The sequence below is a fragment of the Oncorhynchus clarkii genome, chromosome 5, assembly GCF_045791955.1.
Source record: "Oncorhynchus clarkii lewisi isolate Uvic-CL-2024 chromosome 5, UVic_Ocla_1.0, whole genome shotgun sequence".
NCBI lineage: Eukaryota > Metazoa > Chordata > Actinopteri > Salmoniformes > Salmonidae > Oncorhynchus > Oncorhynchus clarkii.
Window position 1 is genome coordinate 97,863,056 of NC_092151.1, and position 25,978 is coordinate 97,889,033.

At 43.0% G+C, this 25,978-nt stretch overlaps 1 protein-coding gene across 2 annotated transcripts in view; it reads right to left on the minus strand.

Moving 5' to 3' along the window:
* Positions 1 to 1,965: 1,965 nt before the first annotated feature.
* The window catches only part of LOC139409603 (AP-1 complex subunit sigma-2-like), a 40,092-nt gene continuing 16,079 nt past the window's right edge, over positions 1,966 to 25,978 (minus strand). Inside the window, exons 3-6 of one of the 2 annotated variants that reach the window (XM_071155013.1) lie at positions 24,210 to 24,318; positions 13,929 to 14,066; positions 13,091 to 13,177; positions 1,976 to 4,992 (exon numbers count right to left, since the gene is read on the minus strand). In XM_071155013.1, the coding sequence (XP_071011114.1) occupies positions 13,130 to 13,177; positions 13,929 to 14,066; positions 24,210 to 24,318 (295 nt within the window). In that variant the 3' untranslated portion in view covers positions 1,976 to 4,992; positions 13,091 to 13,129. Of the gene's footprint in view, positions 4,993 to 13,090; positions 13,178 to 13,928; positions 14,067 to 24,209; positions 24,319 to 25,978 lie in introns of both variants that reach the window. The other variant, XM_071155014.1, reaches the window with a different exon arrangement.

The following is a 25,978-nucleotide window of genomic DNA, read 5'->3' on the forward strand; positions in this document are numbered from 1 at the left end:
TGAATAATGTGTACATCACTGGTAGGAGGACAATTTGTAGAAGACAGCTAGCTACAGCCAACGCGGTTGTGTAACGCAACACTTTTTTTTGTTAATTCCTTCCATCAATATCACGCTGAAACCAATAGAACAGGGGGAAACGGTTGGGGGTCGAGCTGTTTAAACTAACACCACTCAAAGGCCACACGGGAACTTGGAATAACCTATACATGGTTGGTTAGATGGGAACTTGGAATAACCTATACATGGTTGGTTAGATGGGAACTTGGAATAACCTATACATGGTTGGTTAGATGGGAACTTGGAATAACCTATACATGGTTGGTTAGATGGGAACTTGGAATAACCTATACATGGTTGGTTAGATGGGAACTTGCAGAAGGCTTCTATTTATATTTTGGAATAGTGGATGTTGATTGCAGGAGGCTGCCATCACGGAAAGGGAACAAAACACTTTCTGTTAGGTAACCTCAAGGAATCATGACCCGCCATAGGATATCAACAGTTGCACATTTGTATTTGCTATTTAAGTGATAGTTTGACTGTCAAATCAGTGTATTGCTGTGTGGCCAGCAACTTTTATAGAGAGACCGCCCCAAATTATTAGTGCCATTTGAGAAAGAAAATGAAAGCTGCGTTCGAAGTTCTGCGACCGCCAGCATGTCTGACAAAATCAACAGTACAAACCCAAAGATATTGATCGGTTTTAAGCAATTGATCTTCTGTCCTCGTGTTGGGTATAAACTTTTATCCTAAGATCACCCATCTGAGGTATAAAAATAATAATAATCATGTATCACATATTTCTCGCTAGTTTAACCATTTAGAGAATTAAAAAAATGCTCCTAAACACAATTTAACCAGCGCCTCTAGACTAGAGCCTCCACAGGGTCTGTGCAGCAGGCTGAACATCCAGGTGCTCTAGACTAGAGCCTCCACAGGGTCTGTGCAGCAGGCTGAACATCCAGGTGCTCTAGACTAGAGCCTCCACAGGGTCTGTGCAGCAGGCTGAACATCCAGGTGCTCTAGACTAGAGCCTCCACAGGGTCTGTGCAGCAGGCTGAACATCCAGGTGCTCTAGACTAGAGCCTCCACAGGGTCTGTGCAGCAGGTTGAACGTTTTACATTGTCCTAAAAAAACTTAAGAGTTCCCTCTGGTTCATTCAGCCATTCCTATGGGGAAAGAATAGGGTTTTGGGATAAATGGCAAAATAAGGTCTGAGGGTAATACAGTTTTAGGAGATGTTATCGGTTTTGTCTGAGATATCAGTCCGTTAACACGACCTTTATAAATGCTTAAGCTTATCCACCAATAAGTGAGGTTGGATAGTGTTAAACACACTACTGCAGTCAATGTATACAATTTTCACTAGGCTTTTTGCCTGTTCTAAATATTGGTAGATATTCTTCAGCAAGACCAGTAACATACCTGGAGGCCCTCACCACATGGTGGGACTGTAATGTAGGCAGCAGTTTGTCATCTCACTGATTTGAGGAATATAATACTTCCCCTTGAATACAATTCAAGTGGTAATTGATTGTAACTTTATCCAACACATCCTCCATTGAAGACTGGGTATGGGTACATAACAGAAAACGCTCCCTCTCTGAAACATTGAGGATTTGTGGGCAAATAGGGTCATTGGAAACGGTACCAGGGAAACCTAACCAAAGAATGGATTGCTGTCATACCTTGTCCATAGACTGCTTACATGATAAGGAAACCAGTATGTAATTCCGTCATTTGGGTGAACTATCCCTTTAAGAGCGCTAGCTCAGAATAATACAGCCATTTTGTAACATTTGTATCGTGGATTCCTCAATGGTTTCTATTGTCTTCTAAATCTCATGAACTCTTAAGTAGTGAAACTGATTAATGGACTATTTAATTCTGCAAATCAGATTAAGGGTGCCAGCATACAAACTATAAAAATAAACTAACTACCAGCCAATGACGAGCCAATATTAACTTTGTATTTTAATAGAGAATGTATCATCATTACACAGTAAACCATGGACTCTTCAGAGACAGGAGAATGTGTCAACATTACACAGGGAACCATGGACTCTTCAGAGACGGGAGAATGTGTCAACATTACACAGGGAACCATGGACTCTTCAGAGACAGGAGAATGTGTCAACATTACACAGGGAACCATGGACTCTTCAGAGACAGGAGAATGTGTCAACATTACACAGGGAACCATGGACTCTTCAGAGACAGGAGAATGTGTCAACATTTTAGTGATAATGCCAGAGAAGCCAGTGTTTGGAGGATATATTGGCACGGGTGTTGTTAGGCCCAGCAAACCATGCCAATATATCCTCCAAACACCAGCTTCAAGGGAACTATCACTTTTATACAAAGGTTTACCAACATATTCAAATAAATGATAAACATGTTTTCATTAACTTTATTTCAATGAATTTATTCATACTATTTAATCCTTCCACAAGATATAGTCCTGAGACAAATCAACGGTTGCTACCCAAGCCGCCTGGTCGTTCGTTCTATCGGTTCGTTTGCCAGAGACGCGACCCAGTCGTTCAGTCTTTTTGTTCTGCATCTATGGACGTATCCCAGTCGTTCGTTCTAAATGTTCCATACTGGCTAGCAACGTTCTTCTCCCTTGCTTTCTAGCTAGCCAACTACGGCTAATTTACAGTCATGTCAAACAGTGCAACCAGAATAACAACAAAGTAGCTGCATTTGCATTTGTTTAAGCTGTTTTCTAATGACATTTATTTGGATACATCCATAACACTGAGCTAATGATGGGCTCTCTCGTCAGGACACTGTTGTTTAGAGGAGCCAACAAGACAGCTAACACAATAACTTCAAACCAAATCAGGAAAGATAAACTAGCTGCACTTTGATTCATTTGACCTGTTTTCTATTGATAGTTCTTTGTATATACAGTTGAAGTCGGAAATGTATATACACCTTAGCCAAATACATTTAAACTCACCTTTTCACAATTCCTGACATTTAATCCGAGTAAAAATTCCCTGTCTTAGTCCAGTTAGGATCACCACTTTATTTTAAGAATGTGAAATGTCAGAATAAGAGTAGAGATTGACTTATTTGAGCTTTTATTTATTTCATCACATTCCCAGTGGGTCAGAAGCTCACATACACTCAATTAGTATTTGGTAGCATTGCCTTTAAATTTTAAACTTGGGTCAAACGTTTTGGGTAGCCTTCCACAAGCTTCCCACAATAAGTTGGGTGAATTTTGGCCCATTCCTCCTGACAGAGCTGGTGTAACCGAGTCAGGTTTGTAGGCCTCCTTGCTCGCACAGTTCTGCCCACACATTTTCTATGGGATTGAGGTCAGGGCTTTGTGATGGCCACTCCAATATCTTGACTTTGTTGTCCTTAAGCCATTTTGCCAAAACTTTGGAAGTATGCTTGGGGTCATTGTCCATTTGGAAGACCCATTTGTGACCAAGCTTTAACTTCCTGACTGATGTCTTGATGTTGCTTTAATATATCCACATAATTTTCCATCCTCATGATGCCATCTATTTTGTGAAGTGCACCAGTCTGTCCTGCAGCAAAGCACCCCCACAACATGATGCTGCCACCACTGTGCTTCACGGTTGGGATGGTGTTCTTCGGCTTGCAAACCTCCCTTTTTTCCCTCCAAACATATCGATGGCCAAACAGTTCTATCAGACCAGAGGACATTTCTCCAAAAAGTATGATCTTTGTCCCCATGTGCAGTTGCAAACCGTAGTCTGGCTTTTTTATAGCGGTTTTGGAGCAGTGGCTTCTTCCTTGCTGAGCGCCCTTTCAGGTTATGTTGATATAGAACTCATTTTACTGTGGCTATAGATACTTTTGTACCTGTTTCCTCTAGCATCTTCACAAGGTCCTTTGCTGTTGTTCTGGGATTGATTTGCACTTTTCGCACCAAAGTACGTTCATCTCTAGGAGACAGAACGCGTCTCCTTCCTGAGCGGTATGGCGGCTGCGTGGCCCATGGTGTTTATACTTGCATACTATTGTTTGTACAGATGTTTGTACAGATGTACAGGTAAACTTCCAATTGACTCAAATTATGTCAATTAGCCTATCAGAAGCTTCTAAAGCCATGGCATCATTTTCGGCAATTTTCCAAGCTGTTTAAAGGCACAGTCAACTTAGTGTATGTAAACTTCTGATCCGCTGGAATTGTGATACAGTGAATAAATCTGTCTGTAAACAATTGTTGGAAAAATTACTTGTGTCATGCACAAAGTAGATGTCCTAACCGACTTGCCAAAACTATAGTTTGTAAAAAAACAAATTTGTGGAGTGGTTGAAAAACGAGTTTTAATGACTCCAACCTAACTGTATGTAAACTTCAGACTTCAACTGTATCCATAAAAATTATGCTGAATCATGATTTTGACTGGCTGAGAAAAGCTGCCTGTTCATTACTATGGGACAGCTGGAGATTGAATTTGAATATTGAAACAATGTTGCAAATGTCTGAGAGACAGACAGCAAATCTCCACTGTTATACAAATCTCCACTGTTAAAACTAAATGTTAGTCTAAAAGAAATATGAGCTGGGCTGATGAGACAGTGGATTGCGCAGTCAGATGGAACAGAGTAAATAGGCATTTTAACGGCATAGATTTTGCCGGTAGTCACTTGTGGAATAGACCGGCTGGAATGCAGATTTAACCAATCAGCATTCAGGATTAGACCCACCCGTTGTATTATACACAGTAAACCATGGCCTCTTCAGATAGACAACAAACAGTGGAATCAGCTGATGGAAGTATGTGAGAAACTGAAAATGTAGACCAATGACCTCTGACGATGTAGCCGTAGTCCTGTGTGGATCAGTTGGTAAAGCATGGCGCTTTAGGGGGCTGAGGATGAGGAGCCAGGTGCTGGGGGGAGGGGCTCCGCATGCAGAGTGGACAGGACAGCAGTGGAGTGGTGACAGCAGTAGTGGACGTTTAGTACACAGGCACATTAAAGTACTCATGACGGGGCTGAGGGAAGAAAGATGCACACAGCTGTAAGACAACAGCCATCCCAGGTCCCACCCCGACCCACGACAGACAGACACATACAGCATCCACATGACTGGGCAATGAGAGGGAGCAGGACACGGAGCAGCAGGCAGAGCTTCATAGAGTAATAAACTACAGACCTGCACACTGTGAATAAAGGCCTTTATAATAATAATAGGGTTTTGAAGAACAGTCAAAATGTTCTGTAAAGGCAAACTATCATTGTTGGCTTTAACCTAAGATTTGTTTAAAGTGCTAAACAGACTTCACAAGATTACAGGTTAGACAAGTGTACACAGAGACAAAAACACAGACACAAACCCTCACACACTTTTTTCCAGTGACTTAAAAACATTTTAAGTCACCACGAATACGAAACGTTACAACAGACGGGACCAGATATGGGTTTGATGCACAACAACAGATTTCATAACTAGGGGTTGAGACACGACCAACAGACTTCATAACTAGGGGTTGAGGCAGGACCAACAGACTTCATAACTAGGGGTTGAGACAGGACCAACAGATTTCATAACTAGGGGTTGGGACAGGACCAACAGATTTCATAACTAGGGGTTGAGACAGGACCAACAGACTTCATAACTAGGGGTTGAGACAGGACCAACAGATTTCATAACTAGGGGTTGAGACAGGACCAACAGATTTCATAACTAGGGGTTGGGACAGGACCAACAGACTTCATAACTAGGGGTTGAGACAGGACCAACAGACTTCATAACTAGGGGTTGATGCACGACTAGGGTTGCAAAGGGTCGGAATCTTTCCGGAAATCTTTCATGGGAAGTTAAGCCCAAGAATTTGGGGAAATTTGCTTAAATTCATCAAAAAACCTTTTTTTGTGGGGATACACAAAAGGCCTTAAGGCCTAGGTCTTGTAGCATATTGTGGTTAAACTATCCCCAATTCAATGGAATATGCATTATTCCATCACATGCACAGTAGGGTGAATATATTTTATGACATGCATGCTTTTTTGTTAATTAGTAAATAGTAGCCTACAGCGAAGTGTGTTTAAATCATTTCTAACTTGTTAATTTCTGCTAGTTAGTTTTTGCTACCATGTGGGTTTCACCTTGATTGAGACTGCTAATTGAGGAGTGTTAATTCACCTGTTTCCATACATGTTTCATATTAAAAAATGTATCTTACAAAGGAGTTGTTTAATCTAATCTAACTATTTATCTGTACATGGAATTGTATGGTTTTTTTAACTTATTTTTTTCTCATCTTTACAGGAAAATGCCACAGGCTCTATCTGATGTGTGGATACTTTTCACTGCAGCTAATGTAAAAGGAAAAGCTGTGTACATTTGCAAATACTGTGCCAAATCATATGTGAAGAATGCAACAAAGATGCAGAAACATCTGGCCAAGTGCATAAAGTTCCCTCAGCGCTGACAACAAGCAACCTCTGACAAAAGCCCCTCTACTTCCATTTGAGGTGTAAATGATGAATCAGACACCTTATTGATAGCAACAGCTCATGGTCCTCCTAGAATCATAATTTTTTTTGGCTCAATGGAGGAACATAGTCAGAGAAATGCTGAAGAATGTCTTGCTCGAGCTGTGTATGCAACTAGTTCACCTCTGATGCTCACAGGCAATGTGTATTGGAAGAGATTTCTGAACGTTCTTCACCCAGCATACACCCCTCCAACCAGACATGCTTTATCTACTCATTTGCTAGATGCAGAGTTCAACAGAGTTCAAGTGAAGGTCAAGCAAATCATAGAGAAAGCAGACTGCATTGCAATCATCCCTGATGGGTGGTCTAATGTTCGTGGGCAAGGAATAATTAACTACATCATCTCCACCCCTCAACAAGTATTCTACAAGAGCACAGACACAAGGGACAACATACAAACCGGTATCTACATTACAGATGAGCTGTAGGCAGTCATCAATGACCTTGGACCACAGAAGGTATTTGCACTGGTGACAGACAATGCTGCAAACATGAAGGCTGCTTGGTCTAAAGTGGAGGAGTCCTACCCTCACATCACATCCATTGGCTGTGCTGCTCATGCATTGAATCTGCTCCTCAAGGACATCATGGCACTGATACAATGGATACACTCTACAAGAGAGCCAAGGAAATGGTTAGGTATGTGAATGGTCATCAATCTACCTCACCAAGAAAAGTGAGAAGAATAAGATCACCACATTGAAGCTGCCCAGCAACACCCGTTGGGGTGGTGTTGTCATCATGTTTAACAGTCTCCTGGAGGGAAAGGAGTCTCTCCAAGAAATGGCCATATCACAGTCTGCCGATATGGACAGCCCCATCAAGAGGATCCTCCTGGATGATGTATTTTGGAGAGAGTGGTAAGCAGCCTGAAACGCCTGAAACCTATAGCAGTAGCCATTACACGGAATGAGGGAGACAATGCCATCCTGTCTGATGTTCAGACTCTGCTTGCAGATGTGAGATAATAAATCCATACTGCCATGCCCACTTCACTGTTGCTCCAAGCAGAGAAAACTGCAGTTCTGAAATACATCAAAAAGCGTGAAGACTTCTGCCTGAAGCCCAGACACGTCACAGCGTACATGTTGGACCCCAAGTATGCTGGCAAGAGCATCCTGTCTGGTGCAGAGATCAACAAGGCCTATGGTGTCATCACTACCGTGTCTCCCCACCTTGGCCTGGATGAGGGCAAGGTTCTTGGCAGTCTGGCAAAGTACACTTCCAAGCAAGGGCTTTGGGATGGAGATGCAATATGGCAGTTGTGCCAACATATCTCATCAGCCACCTGGTGGAAGGGACTTTGTGGATCTGAGGCTCTTTCCCCTGTTGCCTCCATCATCCTCCAAATCCCACCAACATCAGCCGCCTCAGAGCGCAACTAGTCCTTGTTTGGGAACACACACACCAAAGCATGCAACAGGCTGACCAATACAAGAGTTGAAACATTGCTGGTCATCTGAGCAAATTTGAGGCTTTTCGAGCCTGACAATGAGCCAAACTCAAGAAGGTTGGAAAGGGACAGTGAAGATGAGGCCTCAGAGTCTGTTCAAGAGGTGGACATTGAGGAGGTCCAGGGAGAAAACATGGAATCCTGAAAGAAAGACAACTTTAGTTTCTAGACTATCATTTTACAGATGTATGTTGAAAATGTTTTTGTGAGATGTGATGGATCTTTGGGGATCGTTCCCCTCCTGTACTCCTTGTTCACTCATAGCTTCACGGCCAGGCACGACTCCAACACCATCATTACATTTTCAGATGACACAGTGGTAGGCCTGATCACCGACAATGTCGAGACACCGGCAACGTCGTGACCTGTTCACCGGACGTGCTATCTGTCCCAGACCTGCTGTTTTCAACTCTCTAGAGACAGCAGGAGCGGTAGAGATACTCCGAATGATCGTCTATGAAAATCCAAATTACATTTACTCCTGAGGTGCTGACCTGTTGCACCCTCAACAACCACTGTGATTATTATTATTTGACCCTGCTGGTCATCTATGAACATTTGAACATCTTCTGTTATAATCTCCACCTGGCACAGCCCAAAGAGGACTGGCCACCCCTCATAGCCTGGTTCCTCTAGGTTTCTTCCTAGGTTCTGGCCTTTATTGGGAGTTTTTCCTAGCCACTGTGCATCTACACCTGCATTGCTTGCTGTTTGGGGTTTTAGGCTGGGTTTCTGTACAGCACTTTGAGATATCAGCTGATGTAAGGAGGAGGTCAGAGACCTGGCCGTGTGGTGCCAGGACAACAACCTGAGTTTCAAGTTTGGGGAAGATCATTTTCACCATAAAAATGCCCCTTTGCAATAAAAGCATTAGATGCATATTCGCATTTGCGGTCACTTTTGAGAATGGTGTTTTCGAGCAAATGTATTGCATTTTGGAACATAATAGCCTACTGCTGTGTGCGTATTGCTGCGATTATAATGTGAAGAAATAGCCTAATAGTTTAATAACATTTTAAGCTAAACGTTCTGATCTGTTGCGTCAAACTCATTGCTCAAAAAAGTTTTTGGGATGCTAGTGGTTGTTTTAATTTGGGATCTATCATCTCTCACAAGTATGTTTTTTTGGGGGGAGGGGGGGAATTACAGCCACACAAAGGGGATGTTGCCGGGAAATTCGAGGCATTATCAAGTTCTTGTCTCATTGTGAATGAGAGACTGATGAAGTGTGTACAGCCTGTGCAAAAAACTAAGCAGAACTCATGCCTTTCAAATCTTCATTAGAGTCTCATCATGCAGCTTTACAATACATTAAACATCAAAACATTTATAGCCCAACATTTGTAGAACAACTAAAGTTACAATAATAACTTTACATTAAGCATATAGGAGGACCTGTTTCTTTGTTAAAGCCACATCAGGCCCTAACATAAGACAATTAAGAGTATGCTATTCTGTTCTTCTGAAATAGACAACATTTTCTTCATGACATGTTTCTTTAGACCGGTCTAAAATAAATAATGGATTTATTGTGATGGTGTAGGTAGACTATATTACATGGATTTATTGTGATGGTGTAGACTATATTACATGGATTTATTGTGATGGTGTAGACTATATCACATGGATTTATTGTGATGGTGTAAGTAGACTATATTACATGGATTTATTGTGATGGTGTAGACTATATTACATGGATTTATTGTGATGGTGTAGGTAGACTATTACATGGATTTATTGTGATGGTGTAGACTATATTACATGGATTTATTGTGATGGTGTAGAATATATTACGTGGATTTATTGTGATGGTGTGGTAGACTATATTACATGAATTTATTGTGATGGTGTAGGTAGACTCTATTACATGGATTTATTGTGATGGTGTAGACTATATCACATGGATTTATTGTGATGGTGTAGGTAGACTCTATTACATGGATTTATTGTGATGGTGTAGACTATATTACATGGATTTATTGTGATGGTGTAGGTAGACTATATTACATGGATTTATTGTGATGGTGTAGGTAGACTATATTACATGGATTTATTTTGATGGTGTAGACTATATTACATGGATTTATTGTGATGGTGTAGGTAGACTATATTACATGGATTTATTGTGATGGTGTAGACTATATTACATGGATTTATTGTGATGGTGTAGACTATATTACATGGATTTATTGTGATGGTGTAGACTATATTACATGGATTTATTGTGATGGTGTAGGTAGACTATATTACATGGATTTATTGTGATGGTGTAGACTATCTTACATGGATTTATTGTGATGGTGTAGGTAGACTATATTACATGGATTTATTGTGATGGTGTAGGTAGACTATATTACATGGATTTATTGTGATGGTGTAGGTAGACTATATTACATGGATTTATTGTGATGGTGTAGACTATATCACATGGATGTATTGTGATGGTGGAGGTAGACTATATTACATGGATTTATTGTGATGGTGTAGACTATATCACATGGATTTATTGTGATGGTGTAGGTAGACTATATTACATGGATTTATTGTGATGGTGTAGGTAGACTATATTACATGGATTTATTGTGATGGTGTAGACTATATCACATGGATTTATTGTGATGGTGTAGGTAGACTATATTACATGGATTTATTGTGATGGTGTAGACTATATTACATGGATTTATTGTGATGGTGTAGGTAGACTATATTACATGGATTTATTGTGATGGTGTAGACTATATTACATGGATTTATTGTGATGGTGTAGGTAGACTATATTACATGGATTTATTGTGATGGTGTAGACTATATTACATGGATTTATTGTGATGGTGTAGGTAGACTATATTACATTGATTTATTGTGATGGTGTAGACTATATTACATGGATTTATTGTGATGGTGTAGGTAGACTATATTACATGGATTTATTGTGATGGTGTAGGTAGACTATATTACATGGATTTATTGTGATGGTGTAGACTATATTACATGGATTTATTGTGATGGTGTAGACTATATCACATGGATTTATTGTGATGGTGTAGGTAGACTATATTACATGGATTTATTGTGATGGTGTAGACTATATTACATGGATTTATTGTGATGGTGTAGACTATATTACATGGATTTATTGTGATGGTGTAGGTAGACTATATTACATGGATTTATTGTGATGGTGTAGGTAGACTATATTACATGGATTTATTGTGATGGTGTAGACTATATTACATGGATTTATTGTGATGGTGTAGACTATATTACATGGATTTATTGTGATGGTGTAGGTAGACTATATTATATGGATTTATTAGTCTTTTTTTTAATGTTCCAAAGGTGTGGAAGCCAGGAGATGCTAAATGTGTTTATGTCAATAACGGTCAATTACCGTGAGACCGGCAGTTATTTGCTTGACAATCACCGGCTGAAAAAATTACCACCCTAGTCACTCTTCCCTCGACCCTGCACCGAAATCCGTTTTTGTTCATTTGTATATTTCATTGTGTTCTCCCGTGTGCTTCTTATCCTTTGACCAGTCTTTAGAGAAGTCTGAGGTTTTGAGTAGCGGTGGAAAAGGAGAAAATAAAACTTGCAACCTGCTGTTGACCTCTTATTTTGTCACTCAACCCAAACTTTAAGAACCTGTATGCATGGTAAGCAGAGCTCCCTTTTTTTAACCTTTATTTAACTAGGTAAGTCAGTTAGAACAAATTCTTATTTTCAATGACGGCCTAGGAACAGTGGGTTAACTGCCTGTTCAGGGGGCAGAACGACAGGTTTGTACCTGCAACCTTTCGGTTACTAGTCCGACGCTCTAACCACTAGGCTACCCTGCCGCCCCTTAAACCTTATCCAATCTGTATACAGAGAGAAACTTTTCTTATCCATTCAGAATACAGAGAGAAACCTTCCTTATCCAATAAGTACGCAAAGATAAACTTTCCTTATTCATGTAGTGCTGAGTGTGTATTTAGAATCGGCTCAGACGCCAGTATTTTAACAAAGCGTTGTGGTTGCTTACTCTACAATACCACTGAGCTGCTCCACAGTTTCATTAAAATAGTTTCATCATAAGCCCTGAGGTATGCCTTCCTTCCTCCATATTAATTAGTGCATCATGCGCTACCCTATGGCATACACTACTTCTAGCGACCTAAGCCCCCATTCTCATTTCACTGGAATGTTTTCTCCCCTCCTCTGATATATGCCCACTGCTGAACACTTAGATACTCAGACATGGCCAAAACCCGTCCAGTTTGGGTTCATGTCCGATGATGACTGACTGGCTGTTGCCATCTACTTTCCCCATAGCATTTACAAGGTAAACAGTATTGCTACATGCAGTCACCGAATACAGCACACCGAACACCATGTAGAGTGATTGACTGACTGGTTCACACCATGCTGACTGACTGGCTGGTTCACACATTCTGACTGACTGGCTGGTTCACACCATGCAGAATGATGACACTGACTGGCTGCCTGGTTCACACCATACTGACTACTGACTGACTGATTCACATCATACTGACTGACTGGTTGGTTCACTCCATGCAGACTGACTGACTGACTGATTGGCTGGCTTACACCAAGCTGACTGGCTGGCTGGTTCACACGATGCAGACTGATGACTGACTGACTGGCTGATTCATAACATGCAGACTGATGATTGACTGGCTGGTTCAAACCATGCTGGCTGACTGGCTAGCTGGTTCACACCATGCAGAGTAACTGACTGGCTGGTTCACATCATACTGACTGACTGGTTGGTTCACTCCATGCAGACTGACTGACTGATTGGCTGGCTTACACCAAGCTGACTGGCTGGCTGGTTCACACGATGCAGACTGATGACTGACTGACTGACTGGCTGATTCATAACATGCAGACTGATGATTGACTGGCTGGTTCACACCATTCTGACTGACTGGCTGGTTCACACCATGCAGAGTAACTGACTGGCTGGTTCACACCATGCTGGCTGGCTAGTTCACACCATGCAGAGTAACTGACTGGCTGGATCACACCATGTAGAGTAACTGACCGGCTGGCTGGTTCACACCATGCTAAATGACTGGCTGACTGTATCAGTCATACAACACTCCACTCTGAACACATTGCACCATGGTATTTACCCAGCAGGACCTGGTTTAATGGGGAAGTACTCCAGTCCGCTATAAGATCTCCTCATTAGGTAAACCTCCCCAGTCCTCATTCTGGATCTACAAACACACAACCTGCCAATCAGAGAGGTTTCTCAGTGGTCAGCTGAGCAGAGAGAAAACAAACTGTCAGGGGAGGTTCTCTTCTGCACTGTTGAACCAATCCAGTAAATATGAAGGCCATGTACCCTGGGTCTGATGCTAAAGGCCATGTACCCTGGGTCTGATGCTAAAGGCCATGTACCCTGGGTCTGATGCTAAAGGCCATGTACCCTGGGTCTGATGCTAAAGGCCATGTACCCTGGGTCTGATGCTAAAGGCCATGTACCCTGGGTCTGATGCTAAAGGCCATGTACCCTGGGTCTGATGCTAAAGGCCATGTATCCTGGGTCTGATGCTAAAGGCCATGTACCCTGGGTCTGATGCTAAAGGCCATCTACCCTGGGTCTGAAACTAAAGGCCATGTACCCTGGGTCTGATGCTAAAGGCCATGTACCCTGGGTCTGATGCTAAAGGCCATGTACCCTGGGTCTGATGCTAAAGGCCATGTACCCTGGGTCTGATGCTAAAGGCCATGTACCCTGGGCCTGATGCTAAAGGCTATGTACCCTGGGTCTGATGCTAAAGGCTATGTGGTCTGGATCCTGCAGGGTTAATGGACTGTACCTGGGAAGAGATGGATCTGAAAGTCTACATTCTGTAAATCATAGCATAGAAAACAAGGCAGTAGTGAGAGAGTGAGCGAGAGAGAGATGTCTGGGTTATCGTAGATTAGAGAGGTCCCCGTCTTGGGGTCAGTGAGGTATTTTACCTCCTGCAGTAGGTCAGCTTGTTCTATAGCTTTTAGTACATTCTTCTTAGACGTGTCCTGAGCCTCTCCTCCCAGCAAGAACTCATCCAGGATGAAGTAGGCCTTCTCAAAGTTAAATATGATGTCCAGCTCACACACCTAGAGCGCACACACACACACACACACACACAGTGGTGGAAAAAGTACCCATTTGTCAAAGATACCTTAATAAAAAATGACAGCATGGTGAAGCAAGGTAATGTTTCCCACATTTTCAGACAACTAAACAACTATTGATTTAGAACTACGTAAAGTTACCACAAGTCGCAAAGAAAACAGGAGCTGCCTCCACTTTTCCACGGGGGACCCGTATGAACATGTGCACTCAGTCTGCAAGTGGCTCTGGATAAGAGCATCCACTAAATAACTAAAATGTCAAATGTATAAATGTGTGTAGAAGAAAAATGTTGACTAACATAACCCTAGATACGCCAATGTTGACAAAACGGTCTGTGACTGTCATACAGTCCTCGCTAGCGTAACTTCCTTTCATGGGCCACGTTAGCTAGTTGACATTAGCCTTCTACATCTAGCTACATATTGAACTTCCATCCTCTCAGGCCAGGGGCACAACAATGTATGCATTAATGCTTGGATCAGAATCACTGTTATAATCATTAGAGAGTAGGGAATAGAGAGTAGGGAATAAAGAGTAGGGGATAGAGAGTAGGGAATATGGAATAGAGAGTAGGGAATAGAGAGTAGGGAGTAGGTAATAGAGAGTAGGGAGTAGGGAATAGAGAGTAGGGAGTAGGGAATAGAGAGTAGGGAGTGGGGAATAGAGAGTAGGGAGTAGGGAATAAAGAGTAGGGAATAGGGAGTAGAGAGTAGGGAATAGAGAGTAGGGAATAGAGAGTAGGGAGTAGGGAATAAAGAGTAGGGAATAGGGAGTAGAGAGTAGGGAATAGAGAGTAGGGAATAGAGAGTAGGGAGTAGGGAATAAAGAGTAGGGAATAGGGAGTAGAGAGTAGGGAATAGAGAGTAGGGAATAGAGAGTAAGGAGTAGGGAATAAAGAGTAGGGAATAGGGAGTAGAGAGTAGGGAATAAAGAGTAGGGAATAGAGAGTAGGGAGTAGGGAATAAAGAGTAGGGAATAGGGAGTAGAGAGTAGGGAATAGAGAGTAGGGAATAGAGAGTAGGGAGTAGGGAATAAAGAGTAGGGAATAGGGAGTAGAGAGTAGGGAATAGAGAGTAGGGAATAGAGAGTAGGGAGTAGGGAATAAAGAGTAGGGAATAGAGAGTAAGGAGTAGGGAATAAAGAGTAGGGAATAGGGAGTAGAGAGTAGGGAATAGAGAGTAAGGAATAGAGAGTAGGGAGTAGGGAATAAAGAGTAGGGAATAGGGAGTAGAGAGTAGGGAGTAGGGAGTAGGGAATAAAGAGTAGGGAATAGAGAGTAAGGAGTAGGGAATAAAGAGTAGGGAATAGGGAGTAGAGAGTAGGGAATAGAGAGTAAGGAATAGAGAGTAGGGAGTAGGGAATAAAGAGTAGGGAATAGGGAGTAGAGTGTAGGGAATAGGGAGTAGGGAATAGAGAGTAAGGAATAGAGAGTAGGGAGTAGGGAATAAAGAGTAGGGAATAGGGAGTAGAGAGTAGGGAATAGGGAGTAGAGAGTAGGGAATAGAGAGTAGGGAGTAGGGAATAAAGAGTAGGGAATAGGGAGTAGAGAGTAGGGAATAGAGAGTAGGGAATAGAGAGTAAGGAGTAGGGAATAAAGAGTAGGGAATAGGGAGTAGAGAGTAGGGAATAGAGAGTAGGGAATAGAGAGTAGGGAGTAGGGAATAAAGAGTAGGGAATAGAGAGTAAGGAGTAGGGAATAAAGAGTAGGGAATAGGGAGTAGAGAGTAGGGAATAGAGAGTAAGGAATAGAGAGTAGGGAGTAGGGAATAAAGAGTAGGGAATAGGGAGTAGGGAATAGGGAGTAGGGAATAGAGAGTAAGGAATAGAGAGTAGGGAGTAGGGAATAAAGAGTAGGGAATAGGGAGTAGAGAGTAGGGAATAGGGAGTAGAGAGTAGGGAATAGAGAGTAAGGAGTAGGGAATAGGGAGTAGAGAGTAGGGAATAGAGAGTAGGGAATAGAGAGTAGGGAGTAGGGAATAAAGAGTAGGGAATAGGGAGTAGAGAGTAGGGAATAGAGAGTAGGGAATAGAGAGTAGGGAATAGAGAGTAGGGAGTAGGGAATAGAGAGTAAGGAGTAGGGAATAGAGAGTAAGGAATAGGGAGTAGGGAATAGAGAGTAGGAAATAGGGAGTAGGGAATAGAGAGTAGGGAGTAGGGAATAGAGAGTAAGGAGTAGGGAATAGAGAGTAGGGAATAGGGAGTAGAGAGTAGGTAGTAGGTAATAGAGAGTAGGTAATAGAGTAGGGAGTAGGGAATAGAGAGTAGGGAATAGAGAGTAGGGAGTAGGGAATAGAGAGTAGGGAGTAGAGAGTAGGGAATAGAGAGTAGGGAGTAGGTCATAGAGTAGGGAGTAGGGAATAGAGAGTAGGGAGTAGGGAATAGAGAGTAGGGAATAGAGAGTAGGGAGTAGGGAGTAGAGAGTAGGGAATAGAGAGTAGGGAATAGAGAGTAGGGAGTAGGGAATAAAGAGTAGGGAATAGGGAGTAGAGAGTAGGGAATAGGGAGTAGGGAATAGGGAGTAGGAAATATGGAGTAGGGAATAGAGAGTAGGGAATAGGGAGTAGGTAATAGAGAGTAGGGAGTAGGGAATAGAGAGTAAGGAGTAGTAAATAGGGAGTAGGGAATAGAGAGTAGGAATAGAGAGTAGGGAGTAGGGAATAAAGAGTAGGGAATAGGAAGTAGAGAGTAGGGAATAGAGAGTAGGGAATAGGGAGTAGAGAGTAGGGAATAGGGAGTAGGGAATAGAGAGTAAGGAATAGAGAGTAGGGAGTAGGGAATAAAGAGTAGGGAATAGGGAGTAGAGAGTAGGGAATAGGGAGTAGAGAGTAGGGAATAGAGAGTAGGGAGTAGGGAATAAAGAGTAGGGAATAGGGAGTAGAGAGTAGGGAATAGAGAGTAGGGAATAGAGAGTAAGGAGTAGGGAATAAAGAGTAGGGAATAGGGAGTAGAGAGTAGGGAATAGAGAGTAGGGAATAGAGAGTAGGGAGTAGGGAATAAAGAGTAGGGAATAGAGAGTAAGGAGTAGGGAATAAAGAGTAGGGAATAGGGAGTAGAGAGTAGGGAATAGAGAGTAAGGAATAGAGAGTAGGGAGTAGGGAATAAAGAGTAGGGAATAGGGAGTAGGGAATAGGGAGTAGGAAATATGGAGTAGGAAATAGGGAGTAGGGAATAGGGAGTAGGAAATATGGAGTAGGGAATAGAGAGTAGGGAGTAGGGAATAGAGAGTAAGGAGTAGGGAATAGAGAGTAGGGAATAGGGAGTAGAGAGTAGGGAATAGAGAGTAGGGAATAGAGAGTAGGAAGTAGGGAATAGAGAGTAGGGAGTAGGTAATAGAGAGTAGGGAGTAGGGAATAGAGAGTAAGGAGTAGTAAATAGGGAGTAGGGAATAGGGAGTAGGGAATAGAGAATAGAGAGTAGGGAATAGAGAGTAGGGAATAGAGAGTAGGAAATAGGGAGTAGGGAATAGGGAGTAGGGAATAGGGAGTAGGAAATAGGAAATATGGAGTAGGGAATAGAGAGTAGGGAGTAGGGAATAGAGAGTAAGGAGTAGGGAATAGAGAGTAGGGAATAGGGAGTAGAGAGTAGGGAATAGAGAGTAGGGAATAGAGAGTAAGGAGTAGGGAATAAAGAGTAGGGAATAGGGAGTAGAGAGTAGGGAATAAAGAGTAGGGAATAGAGAGTAGGGAATAGAGAGTAGGGAGTAGGGAATAAAGAGTAGGGAATAGGGAGTAGAGAGTAGGGAATAGAGAGTAGGGAATAGAGAGTAGGGAGTAGGGAATAAAGAGTAGGGAATAGGGAATAGAGAGTAGGGAATAGAGAGTAGGGAGTAGGGAATAAAGAGTAGGGAATAGAGAGTAAGGAGTAGGGAATAAAGAGTAGGGAATAGGGAGTAGAGAGTAGGGAATAGAGAGTAAGGAATAGAGAGTAGGGAGTAGGGAATAAAGAGTAGGGAAAAGGGAGTAGAGAGTAGGGAGTAGGGAGTAGGGAATAAAGAGTAGGGAATAGAGAGTAAGGAGTAGGGAATAAAGAGTAGGGAATAGGGAGTAGAGAGTAGGGAATAGAGAGTAAGGAATAGAGAGTAGGGAGTAGGGAATAAAGAGTAGGGAATAGGGAGTAGAGAGTAGGGAATAGGGAGTAGGGAATAGAGAGTAAGGAATAGAGAGTAGGGAGTAGGGAATAAAGAGTAGGGAATAGGGAGTAGAGAGTAGGGAATAGGGAGTAGAGAGTAGGGAATAGAGAGTAGGGAGTAGGGAATAAAGAGTAGGGAATAGGGAGTAGAGAGTAGGGAATAGAGAGTAGGGAATAGAGAGTAAGGAGTAGGGAATAAAGAGTAGGGAATAGGGAGTAGAGAGTAGGGAATAGAGAGTAGGGAATAGAGAGTAGGGAGTAGGGAATAAAGAGTAGGGAATAGAGAGTAAGGAGTAGGGAATAAAGAGTAGGGAATAGGGAGTAGAGAGTAGGGAATAGGGAGTAAGGAATAGAGAGTAGGGAGTAGGGAATAAAGAGTAGGGAATAGGGAGTAGGGAATAGGGAGTAGGGAATAGAGAGTAAGGAATAGAGAGTAGGGAGTAGGGAATAAAGAGTAGGGAATAGGGAGTAGAGAGTAGGGAATAGGGAGTAGAGAGTAGGGAATAGAGAGTAAGGAGTAGGGAATAAAGAGTAGGGAATAGGGAGTAGAGAGTAGGGAATAGAGAGTAGGGAATAGAGAGTAGGGAGTAGGGAATAAAGAGTAGGGAATAGGGAGTAGAGAGTAGGGAATAGAGAGTAGGGAATAGAGAGTAGGGAATAGAGAGTAGGGAGTAGGGAATAGAGAGTAGGGAGTAGAGAGTAGGGAATAGAGAGTAGGGAGTAGGTAATAGAGTAGGGAGTAGGGAATAGAGAGTAGGGAGTAGGGAATAGAGAGTAGGGAATAGAGAGTAGGGAATAGAGAGTAGGGAGTAGGGAGTAGAGAGTAGGGAGTAGGGAATAAAGAGTAGGGAATAGAGAGTAAGGAGTAGGGAATAAAGAGTAGGGAATAGGGAGTAGAGAGTAGGGAATAGAGAGTAAGGAATAGAGAGTAGGGAGTAGGGAATAAAGAGTAGGGAATAGGGAGTAGGGAATAGGGAGTAGGAAATATGGAGTAGGAAATAGGGAGTAGGGAATAGGGAGTAGGAAATATGGAGTAGGGAATAGAGAGTAGGGAGTAGGGAATAGAGAGTAAGGAGTAGGGAATAGAGAGTAGGGAATAGGGAGTAGAGAGTAGGGAATAGAGAGTAGGGAATAGAGAGTAGGAAGTAGGGAATAGAGAGTAGGGAGTAGGTAATAGAGAGTAGGGAGTAGGGAATAGAGAGTAAGGAGTAGTAAATAGGGAGTAGGGAATAGGGAGTAGGGAATAGAGAATAGAGAGTAGGGAATAGAGAGTAGGGAATAGAGAGTAGGAAATAGGGAGTAGGGAATAGGGAGTAGGGAATAGGGAGTAGGAAATAGGAAATATGGAGTAGGGAATAGAGAGTAGGGAGTAGGGAATAGAGAGTAAGGAGTAGGGAATAGAGAGTAGGGAATAGGGAGTAGAGAGTAGGGAATAGAGAGTAGGGAATAGAGAGTAAGGAGTAGGGAATAAAGAGTAGGGAATAGGGAGTAGAGAGTAGGGAATAAAGAGTAGGGAATAGAGAGTAGGGAATAGAGAGTAGGGAGTAGGGAATAAAGAGTAGGGAATAGGGAGTAGAGAGTAGGGAATAGAGAGTAGGGAATAGAGAGTAGGGAGTAGGGAATAAAGAGTAGGGAATAGGGAATAGAGAGTAGGGAATAGAGAGTAGGGAGTAGGGAATAAAGAGTAGGGAATAGAGAGTAAGGAGTAGGGAATAAAGAGTAGGGAATAGGGAGTAGAGAGTAGGGAATAGAGAGTAAGGAATAGAGAGTAGGGAGTAGGGAATAAAGAGTAGGGAATAGGGAGTAGAGAGTAGGGAGTAGGGAGTAGGGAATAAAGAGTAGGGAATAGAGAGTAAGGAGTAGGGAATAAAGAGTAGGGAATAGGGAGTAGAGAGTAGGGAATAGAGAGTAAGGAATAGAGAGTAGGGAGTAGGGAATAAAGAGTAGGGAATAGGGAGTAGAGAGTAGGGAATAGGGAGTAGGGAATAGAGAGTAAGGAATAGAGAGTAGGGAGTAGGGAATAAAGAGTAGGGAATAGGGAGTAGAGAGTAGGGAATAGGGAGTAGAGAGTAGGGAATAGAGAGTAGGGAGTAGGGAATAAAGAGTAGGGAATAGGGAGTAGAGAGTAGGGAATAGAGAGTAGGGAATAGAGAGTAAGGAGTAGGGAATAAAGAGTAGGGAATAGGGAGTAGAGAGTAGGGAATAGAGAGTAGGGAATAGAGAGTAGGGAGTAGGGAATAAAGAGTAGGGAATAGAGAGTAAGGAGTAGGGAATAAAGAGTAGGGAATAGGGAGTAGAGAGTAGGGAATAGGGAGTAAGGAATAGAGAGTAGGGAGTAGGGAATAAAGAGTAGGGAATAGGGAGTAGGGAATAGGGAGTAGGGAATAGAGAGTAAGGAATAGAGAGTAGGGAGTAGGGAATAAAGAGTAGGGAATAGGGAGTAGAGAGTAGGGAATAGGGAGTAGAGAGTAGGGAATAGAGAGTAAGGAGTAGGGAATAAAGAGTAGGGAATAGGGAGTAGAGAGTAGGGAATAGAGAGTAGGGAATAGAGAGTAGGGAGTAGGGAATAAAGAGTAGGGAATAGGGAGTAGAGAGTAGGGAATAGAGAGTAGGGAATAGAGAGTAGGGAATAGAGAGTAGGGAGTAGGGAATAGAGAGTAGGGAATAGGGAGTAGGGAATAGAGAGTAGGAAATAGGGAGTAGGGAATAGAGAGTAGGGAGTAGGGAATAGAGAGTAAGGAGTAGGGAATAGAGAGTAGGGAATAGGGAGTAGAGAGTAGGTAGTAGGTAATAGAGAGTAGGTAATAGAGTAGGGAGTAGGGAATAGAGAGTAGGGAGTAGGGAATAGAGAGTAGGGAGTAGAGAGTAGGGAATAGAGAGTAGGGAGTAGGTAATAGAGTAGGGAGTAGGGAATAGAGAGTAGGGAGTAGGGAATAGAGAGTAGGGAATAGAGAGTAGGGAATAGAGAGTAGGGAGTAGGGAGTAGAGAGTAGGGAGTAGGGAATAAAGAGTAGGGAATAGAGAGTAAGGAGTAGGGAATAAAGAGTAGGGAATAGGGAGTAGAGAGTAGGGAATAGAGAGTAAGGAATAGAGAGTAGGGAGTAGGGAATAAAGAGTAGGGAATAGGGAGTAGGGAATAGGGAGTAGGAAATATGGAGTAGGAAATAGGGAGTAGGGAATAGGGAGTAGGAAATATGGAGTAGGGAATAGAGAGTAGGGAGTAGGGAATAGAGAGTAAGGAGTAGGGAATAGAGAGTAGGGAATAGGGAGTAGAGAGTAGGGAATAGAGAGTAGGGAATAGAGAGTAGGAAGTAGGGAATAGAGAGTAGGGAGTAGGTAATAGAGAGTAGGGAGTAGGGAATAGAGAGTAAGGAGTAGTAAATAGGGAGTAGGGAATAGGGAGTAGGGAATAGAGAATAGAGAGTAGGGAATAGAGAGTAGGGAATAGAGAGTAGGAAATAGGGAGTAGGGAATAGGGAGTAGGGAATAGGGAGTAGGAAATAGGAAATATGGAGTAGGGAATAGAGAGTAGGGAGTAGGGAATAGAGAGTAAGGAGTAGGGAATAGAGAGTAGGGAATAGGGAGTAGAGAGTAGGGAATAGAGAGTAGGGAATAGAGAGTAAGGAGTAGGGAATAAAGAGTAGGGAATAGGGAGTAGAGAGTAGGGAATAAAGAGTAGGGAATAGAGAGTAGGGAATAGAGAGTAGGGAGTAGGGAATAAAGAGTAGGGAATAGGGAGTAGAGAGTAGGGAATAGAGAGTAGGGAATAGAGAGTAGGGAGTAGGGAATAAAGAGTAGGGAATAGGGAATAGAGAGTAGGGAATAGAGAGTAGGGAGTAGGGAATAAAGAGTAGGGAATAGAGAGTAAGGAGTAGGGAATAAAGAGTAGGGAATAGGGAGTAGAGAGTAGGGAATAGAGAGTAAGGAATAGAGAGTAGGGAGTAGGGAATAAAGAGTAGGGAATAGGGAGTAGAGAGTAGGGAGTAGGGAGTAGGGAATAAAGAGTAGGGAATAGAGAGTAAGGAGTAGGGAATAAAGAGTAGGGAATAGGGAGTAGAGAGTAGGGAATAGAGAGTAAGGAATAGAGAGTAGGGAGTAGGGAATAAAGAGTAGGGAATAGGGAGTAGAGAGTAGGGAATAGGGAGTAGGGAATAGAGAGTAAGGAATAGAGAGTAGGGAGTAGGGAATAAAGAGTAGGGAATAGGGAGTAGAGAGTAGGGAATAGGGAGTAGAGAGTAGGGAATAGAGAGTAGGGAGTAGGGAATAAAGAGTAGGGAATAGGGAGTAGAGAGTAGGGAATAGAGAGTAGGGAATAGAGAGTAAGGAGTAGGGAATAAAGAGTAGGGAATAGGGAGTAGAGAGTAGGGAATAGAGAGTAGGGAATAGAGAGTAGGGAGTAGGGAATAAAGAGTAGGGAATAGAGAGTAAGGAGTAGGGAATAAAGAGTAGGGAATAGGGAGTAGAGAGTAGGGAATAGGGAGTAAGGAATAGAGAGTAGGGAGTAGGGAATAAAGAGTAGGGAATAGGGAGTAGGGAATAGGGAGTAGGGAATAGAGAGTAAGGAATAGAGAGTAGGGAGTAGGGAATAAAGAGTAGGGAATAGGGAGTAGAGAGTAGGGAATAGGGAGTAGAGAGTAGGGAATAGAGAGTAAGGAGTAGGGAATAAAGAGTAGGGAATAGGGAGTAGAGAGTAGGGAATAGAGAGTAGGGAATAGAGAGTAGGGAGTAGGGAATAAAGAGTAGGGAATAGGGAGTAGAGAGTAGGGAATAGAGAGTAGGGAATAGAGAGTAGGGAATAGAGAGTAGGGAGTAGGGAATAGAGAGTAGGGAATAGGGAGTAGGGAATAGAGAGTAGGAAATAGGGAGTAGGGAATAGAGAGTAGGGAGTAGGGAATAGAGAGTAAGGAGTAGGGAATAGAGAGTAGGGAATAGGGAGTAGAGAGTAGGTAGTAGGTAATAGAGAGTAGGTAATAGAGTAGGGAGTAGGGAATAGAGAGTAGGGAGTAGGGAATAGAGAGTAGGGAGTAGAGAGTAGGGAATAGAGAGTAGGGAGTAGGTAATAGAGTAGGGAGTAGGGAATAGAGAGTAGGGAGTAGGGAATAGAGAGTAGGGAATAGAGAGTAGGGAATAGAGAGTAGGGAGTAGGGAGTAGAGAGTAGGGAATAGAGAGTAGGGTATAGAGAGTAGGGAGTAGGGAATAAAGAGTAGGGAATAGGGAGTAGAGAGTAGGGAATAGGGAGTAGGGAATAGGGAGTAGGAAATATGGAGTAGGAAATATGGAGTAGGGAATAGAGAGTAGGGAATAGGGAGTAGGTAATAGAGAGTAGGGAGTAGGGAATAGAGAGTAAGGAGTAGTAAATAGGGAGTAGGGAATAGAGAGTAGGAATAGAGAGTAGGGAGTAGGGAATAAAGAGTAGGGAATAGGAAGTAGAGAGTAGGGAATAGAGAGTAGGGAATAGGGAGTAGGGAATAGAGAGTAGGGAATAGGGAGTAGGGAATAGGGAGTAGGTAATAAGGAGTAGGGAATAGAGAGTAGGGAATAGGGAGTAGGGAATAGGGAGTAGGAAATATGGAGTAGGGAATAGGGAGTAGGGAATAGGGAGTAGGAAATATGGAGTAGGGAATAGAGAGTAGGGAGTAGGGAATAGAGAGTAAGGAGTAGGGAATAGAGAGTAGGGAATAGGGAGTAGAGAGTAGGGAATAGAGAGTAGGGAATAGAGAGTAGGAAGTAGGGAATAGAGAGTAGGGAGTAGGTAATAGAGAGTAGGGAGTAGGGAATAGAGAGTAAGGAGTAGTAAATAGGGAGTAGGGAATAGGGAGTAGGGAATAGAGAATAGAGAGTAGGGAATAGAGAGTAGGGAATAGAGAGTAGGAAATAGGGAGTAGGGAATAGGGAGTAGGGAATAGGGAGTAGGAAATAGGGAATATGGAGTAGGAAATAGGGAGTAGAAAATAGGGAGTAGAGAATAAAGAGTAGAGAATAGATGGATACGTACACTGCCAAAGTACTTATCCAGTAGTTCCACATATCTGTGGATGATCTCTAGTGTGATCAGCTCGTTGTCCTGGTTCTCTATGGCACAGCAGAAATACAGGCTGGCATACCTGAAACCCCCCACACACACACCTGTTAATAACACTCACAGCTTGGTGTCCTGGTCATCGATGGCACAGCAGAAACAGAAAAACAACATGGGAGCATGAGGAACAGGACAGAGCTGAGTCTGTCGAGATGGAGGTAAGAGAGGGATGGAGTTGGTATGGCACTGTTGGCAAAGCTCTCTGTCACTCTCTCCTCTCCTCCCACTCTCCTCTGCCTCTCCCTTCCCTTCTCCTCCACTCCTCTGCTCTGCCACTCTCCTCACCTCCCTCTCTACTCCACTGTCCTCCTCCCCTCTCCCCTCTGCCTCTCCTCATCCCCTCTGCCTCCTCCTATACCTCTCCACTCCCCTGTTCTCCTCTCCCATCTCCTCCCCCTCCTCTCTCTCCTTTGCCTCTCCCTTCCTCCTCTGCCTCTCTTTTCATCTGCCTCTCCTCTCCCTTCATCTGCCTCTCCCCTCTCCTCATCTGCCTCTCCCCCTCTCCACTCCTGTTCTCCTCTCCTCCCCCTTCCCTCTGCTCTCCCCCCTCTGCCTCTGCCTCTCCTCCCTCTGCCTCTCCTTTTATCGGACTCTCCTTTCATCGGACTCCTCTCCTCTCCCTTCATCTGCCTCTCCTCTGCCTCTCCCCTCCTTTCATCTGCCTCTCCTCTGCCTCTCCCCTCCTTTCATCTGCCCTCTCCCCCTCCCCTATCCTCTGCCTCTCCCCTGCCTCTATTTCTCCCCTTTTTCTCCCCCCTCAGCCTCTTCTCCCCTCTGCCTATCCTCTCCTCTCTCATCAGCATTCAGAGACTTGTCCCGAAGCCACTCCTGCGTTGTTTTGAACGTGTGTAGAATAATCAAAACTATGAAATAACACATATGGAATCATAACCAAAAAAGTTAATTAAATCAAAATATATTTTATTTTTGAGATTCTTCAAATATCCTCATTTTGCCTTGATGACAGCTTTGCACACTCTCAACCAGCTTCACCTGGAATGTTTTTCCAACAGTCTTGAAGGAGTTCCCACATATGCTGAGCACTTGTTGGATGCTTTTCCTTCACTCTGTGGTCCGACTCATCCCAAACCATCTAAATTTGGTTGAGGTCGGGTGATTGTTGAGGCCAGGTCATCTGATGCAGCACTCCATCACGCTCCTTCTTGGTAAAATAGCCCGTACACAGCCTGGAGGTGTGTTGGGTCATTGTCCTGTTGAAAAACAAATGATAGTCCCACTAAGGGCAAACCCGATGGGATGGTGTATCACTGCAGAATGCTGTGGTAGCCATGCTGGTTAAGTGTACCTTGATTTCTAAATAAATCACAGGTAGTGTCACCAGCAAAGCACCCCTACATCATAACACCTCCTCCTCCATGCTTTACGGTGAGAAATACACATGCAGAGATCATCCGTTCACCCACACCGCGTCTCACAATGACACGGCAGTTGAAACCAAAAAAATATAAAAAAATCAAATTTGGACTCCAGACCAGAGGATAAATTTCCACCGATCTAATTAATGTCCATTGCTCATGTTTCTTCATGCAGGTGAGTCTCTTCTTCTTATTGGTGTCCTTTAGTAGTGGTTTCTTTGCAGCAATTCGACCATGAAGGCCTGATTCACTCAGTCTCCTCAGAACAGTTGATGTTGAGATGTATGTTACTTGAACTCTGTGAAGCAT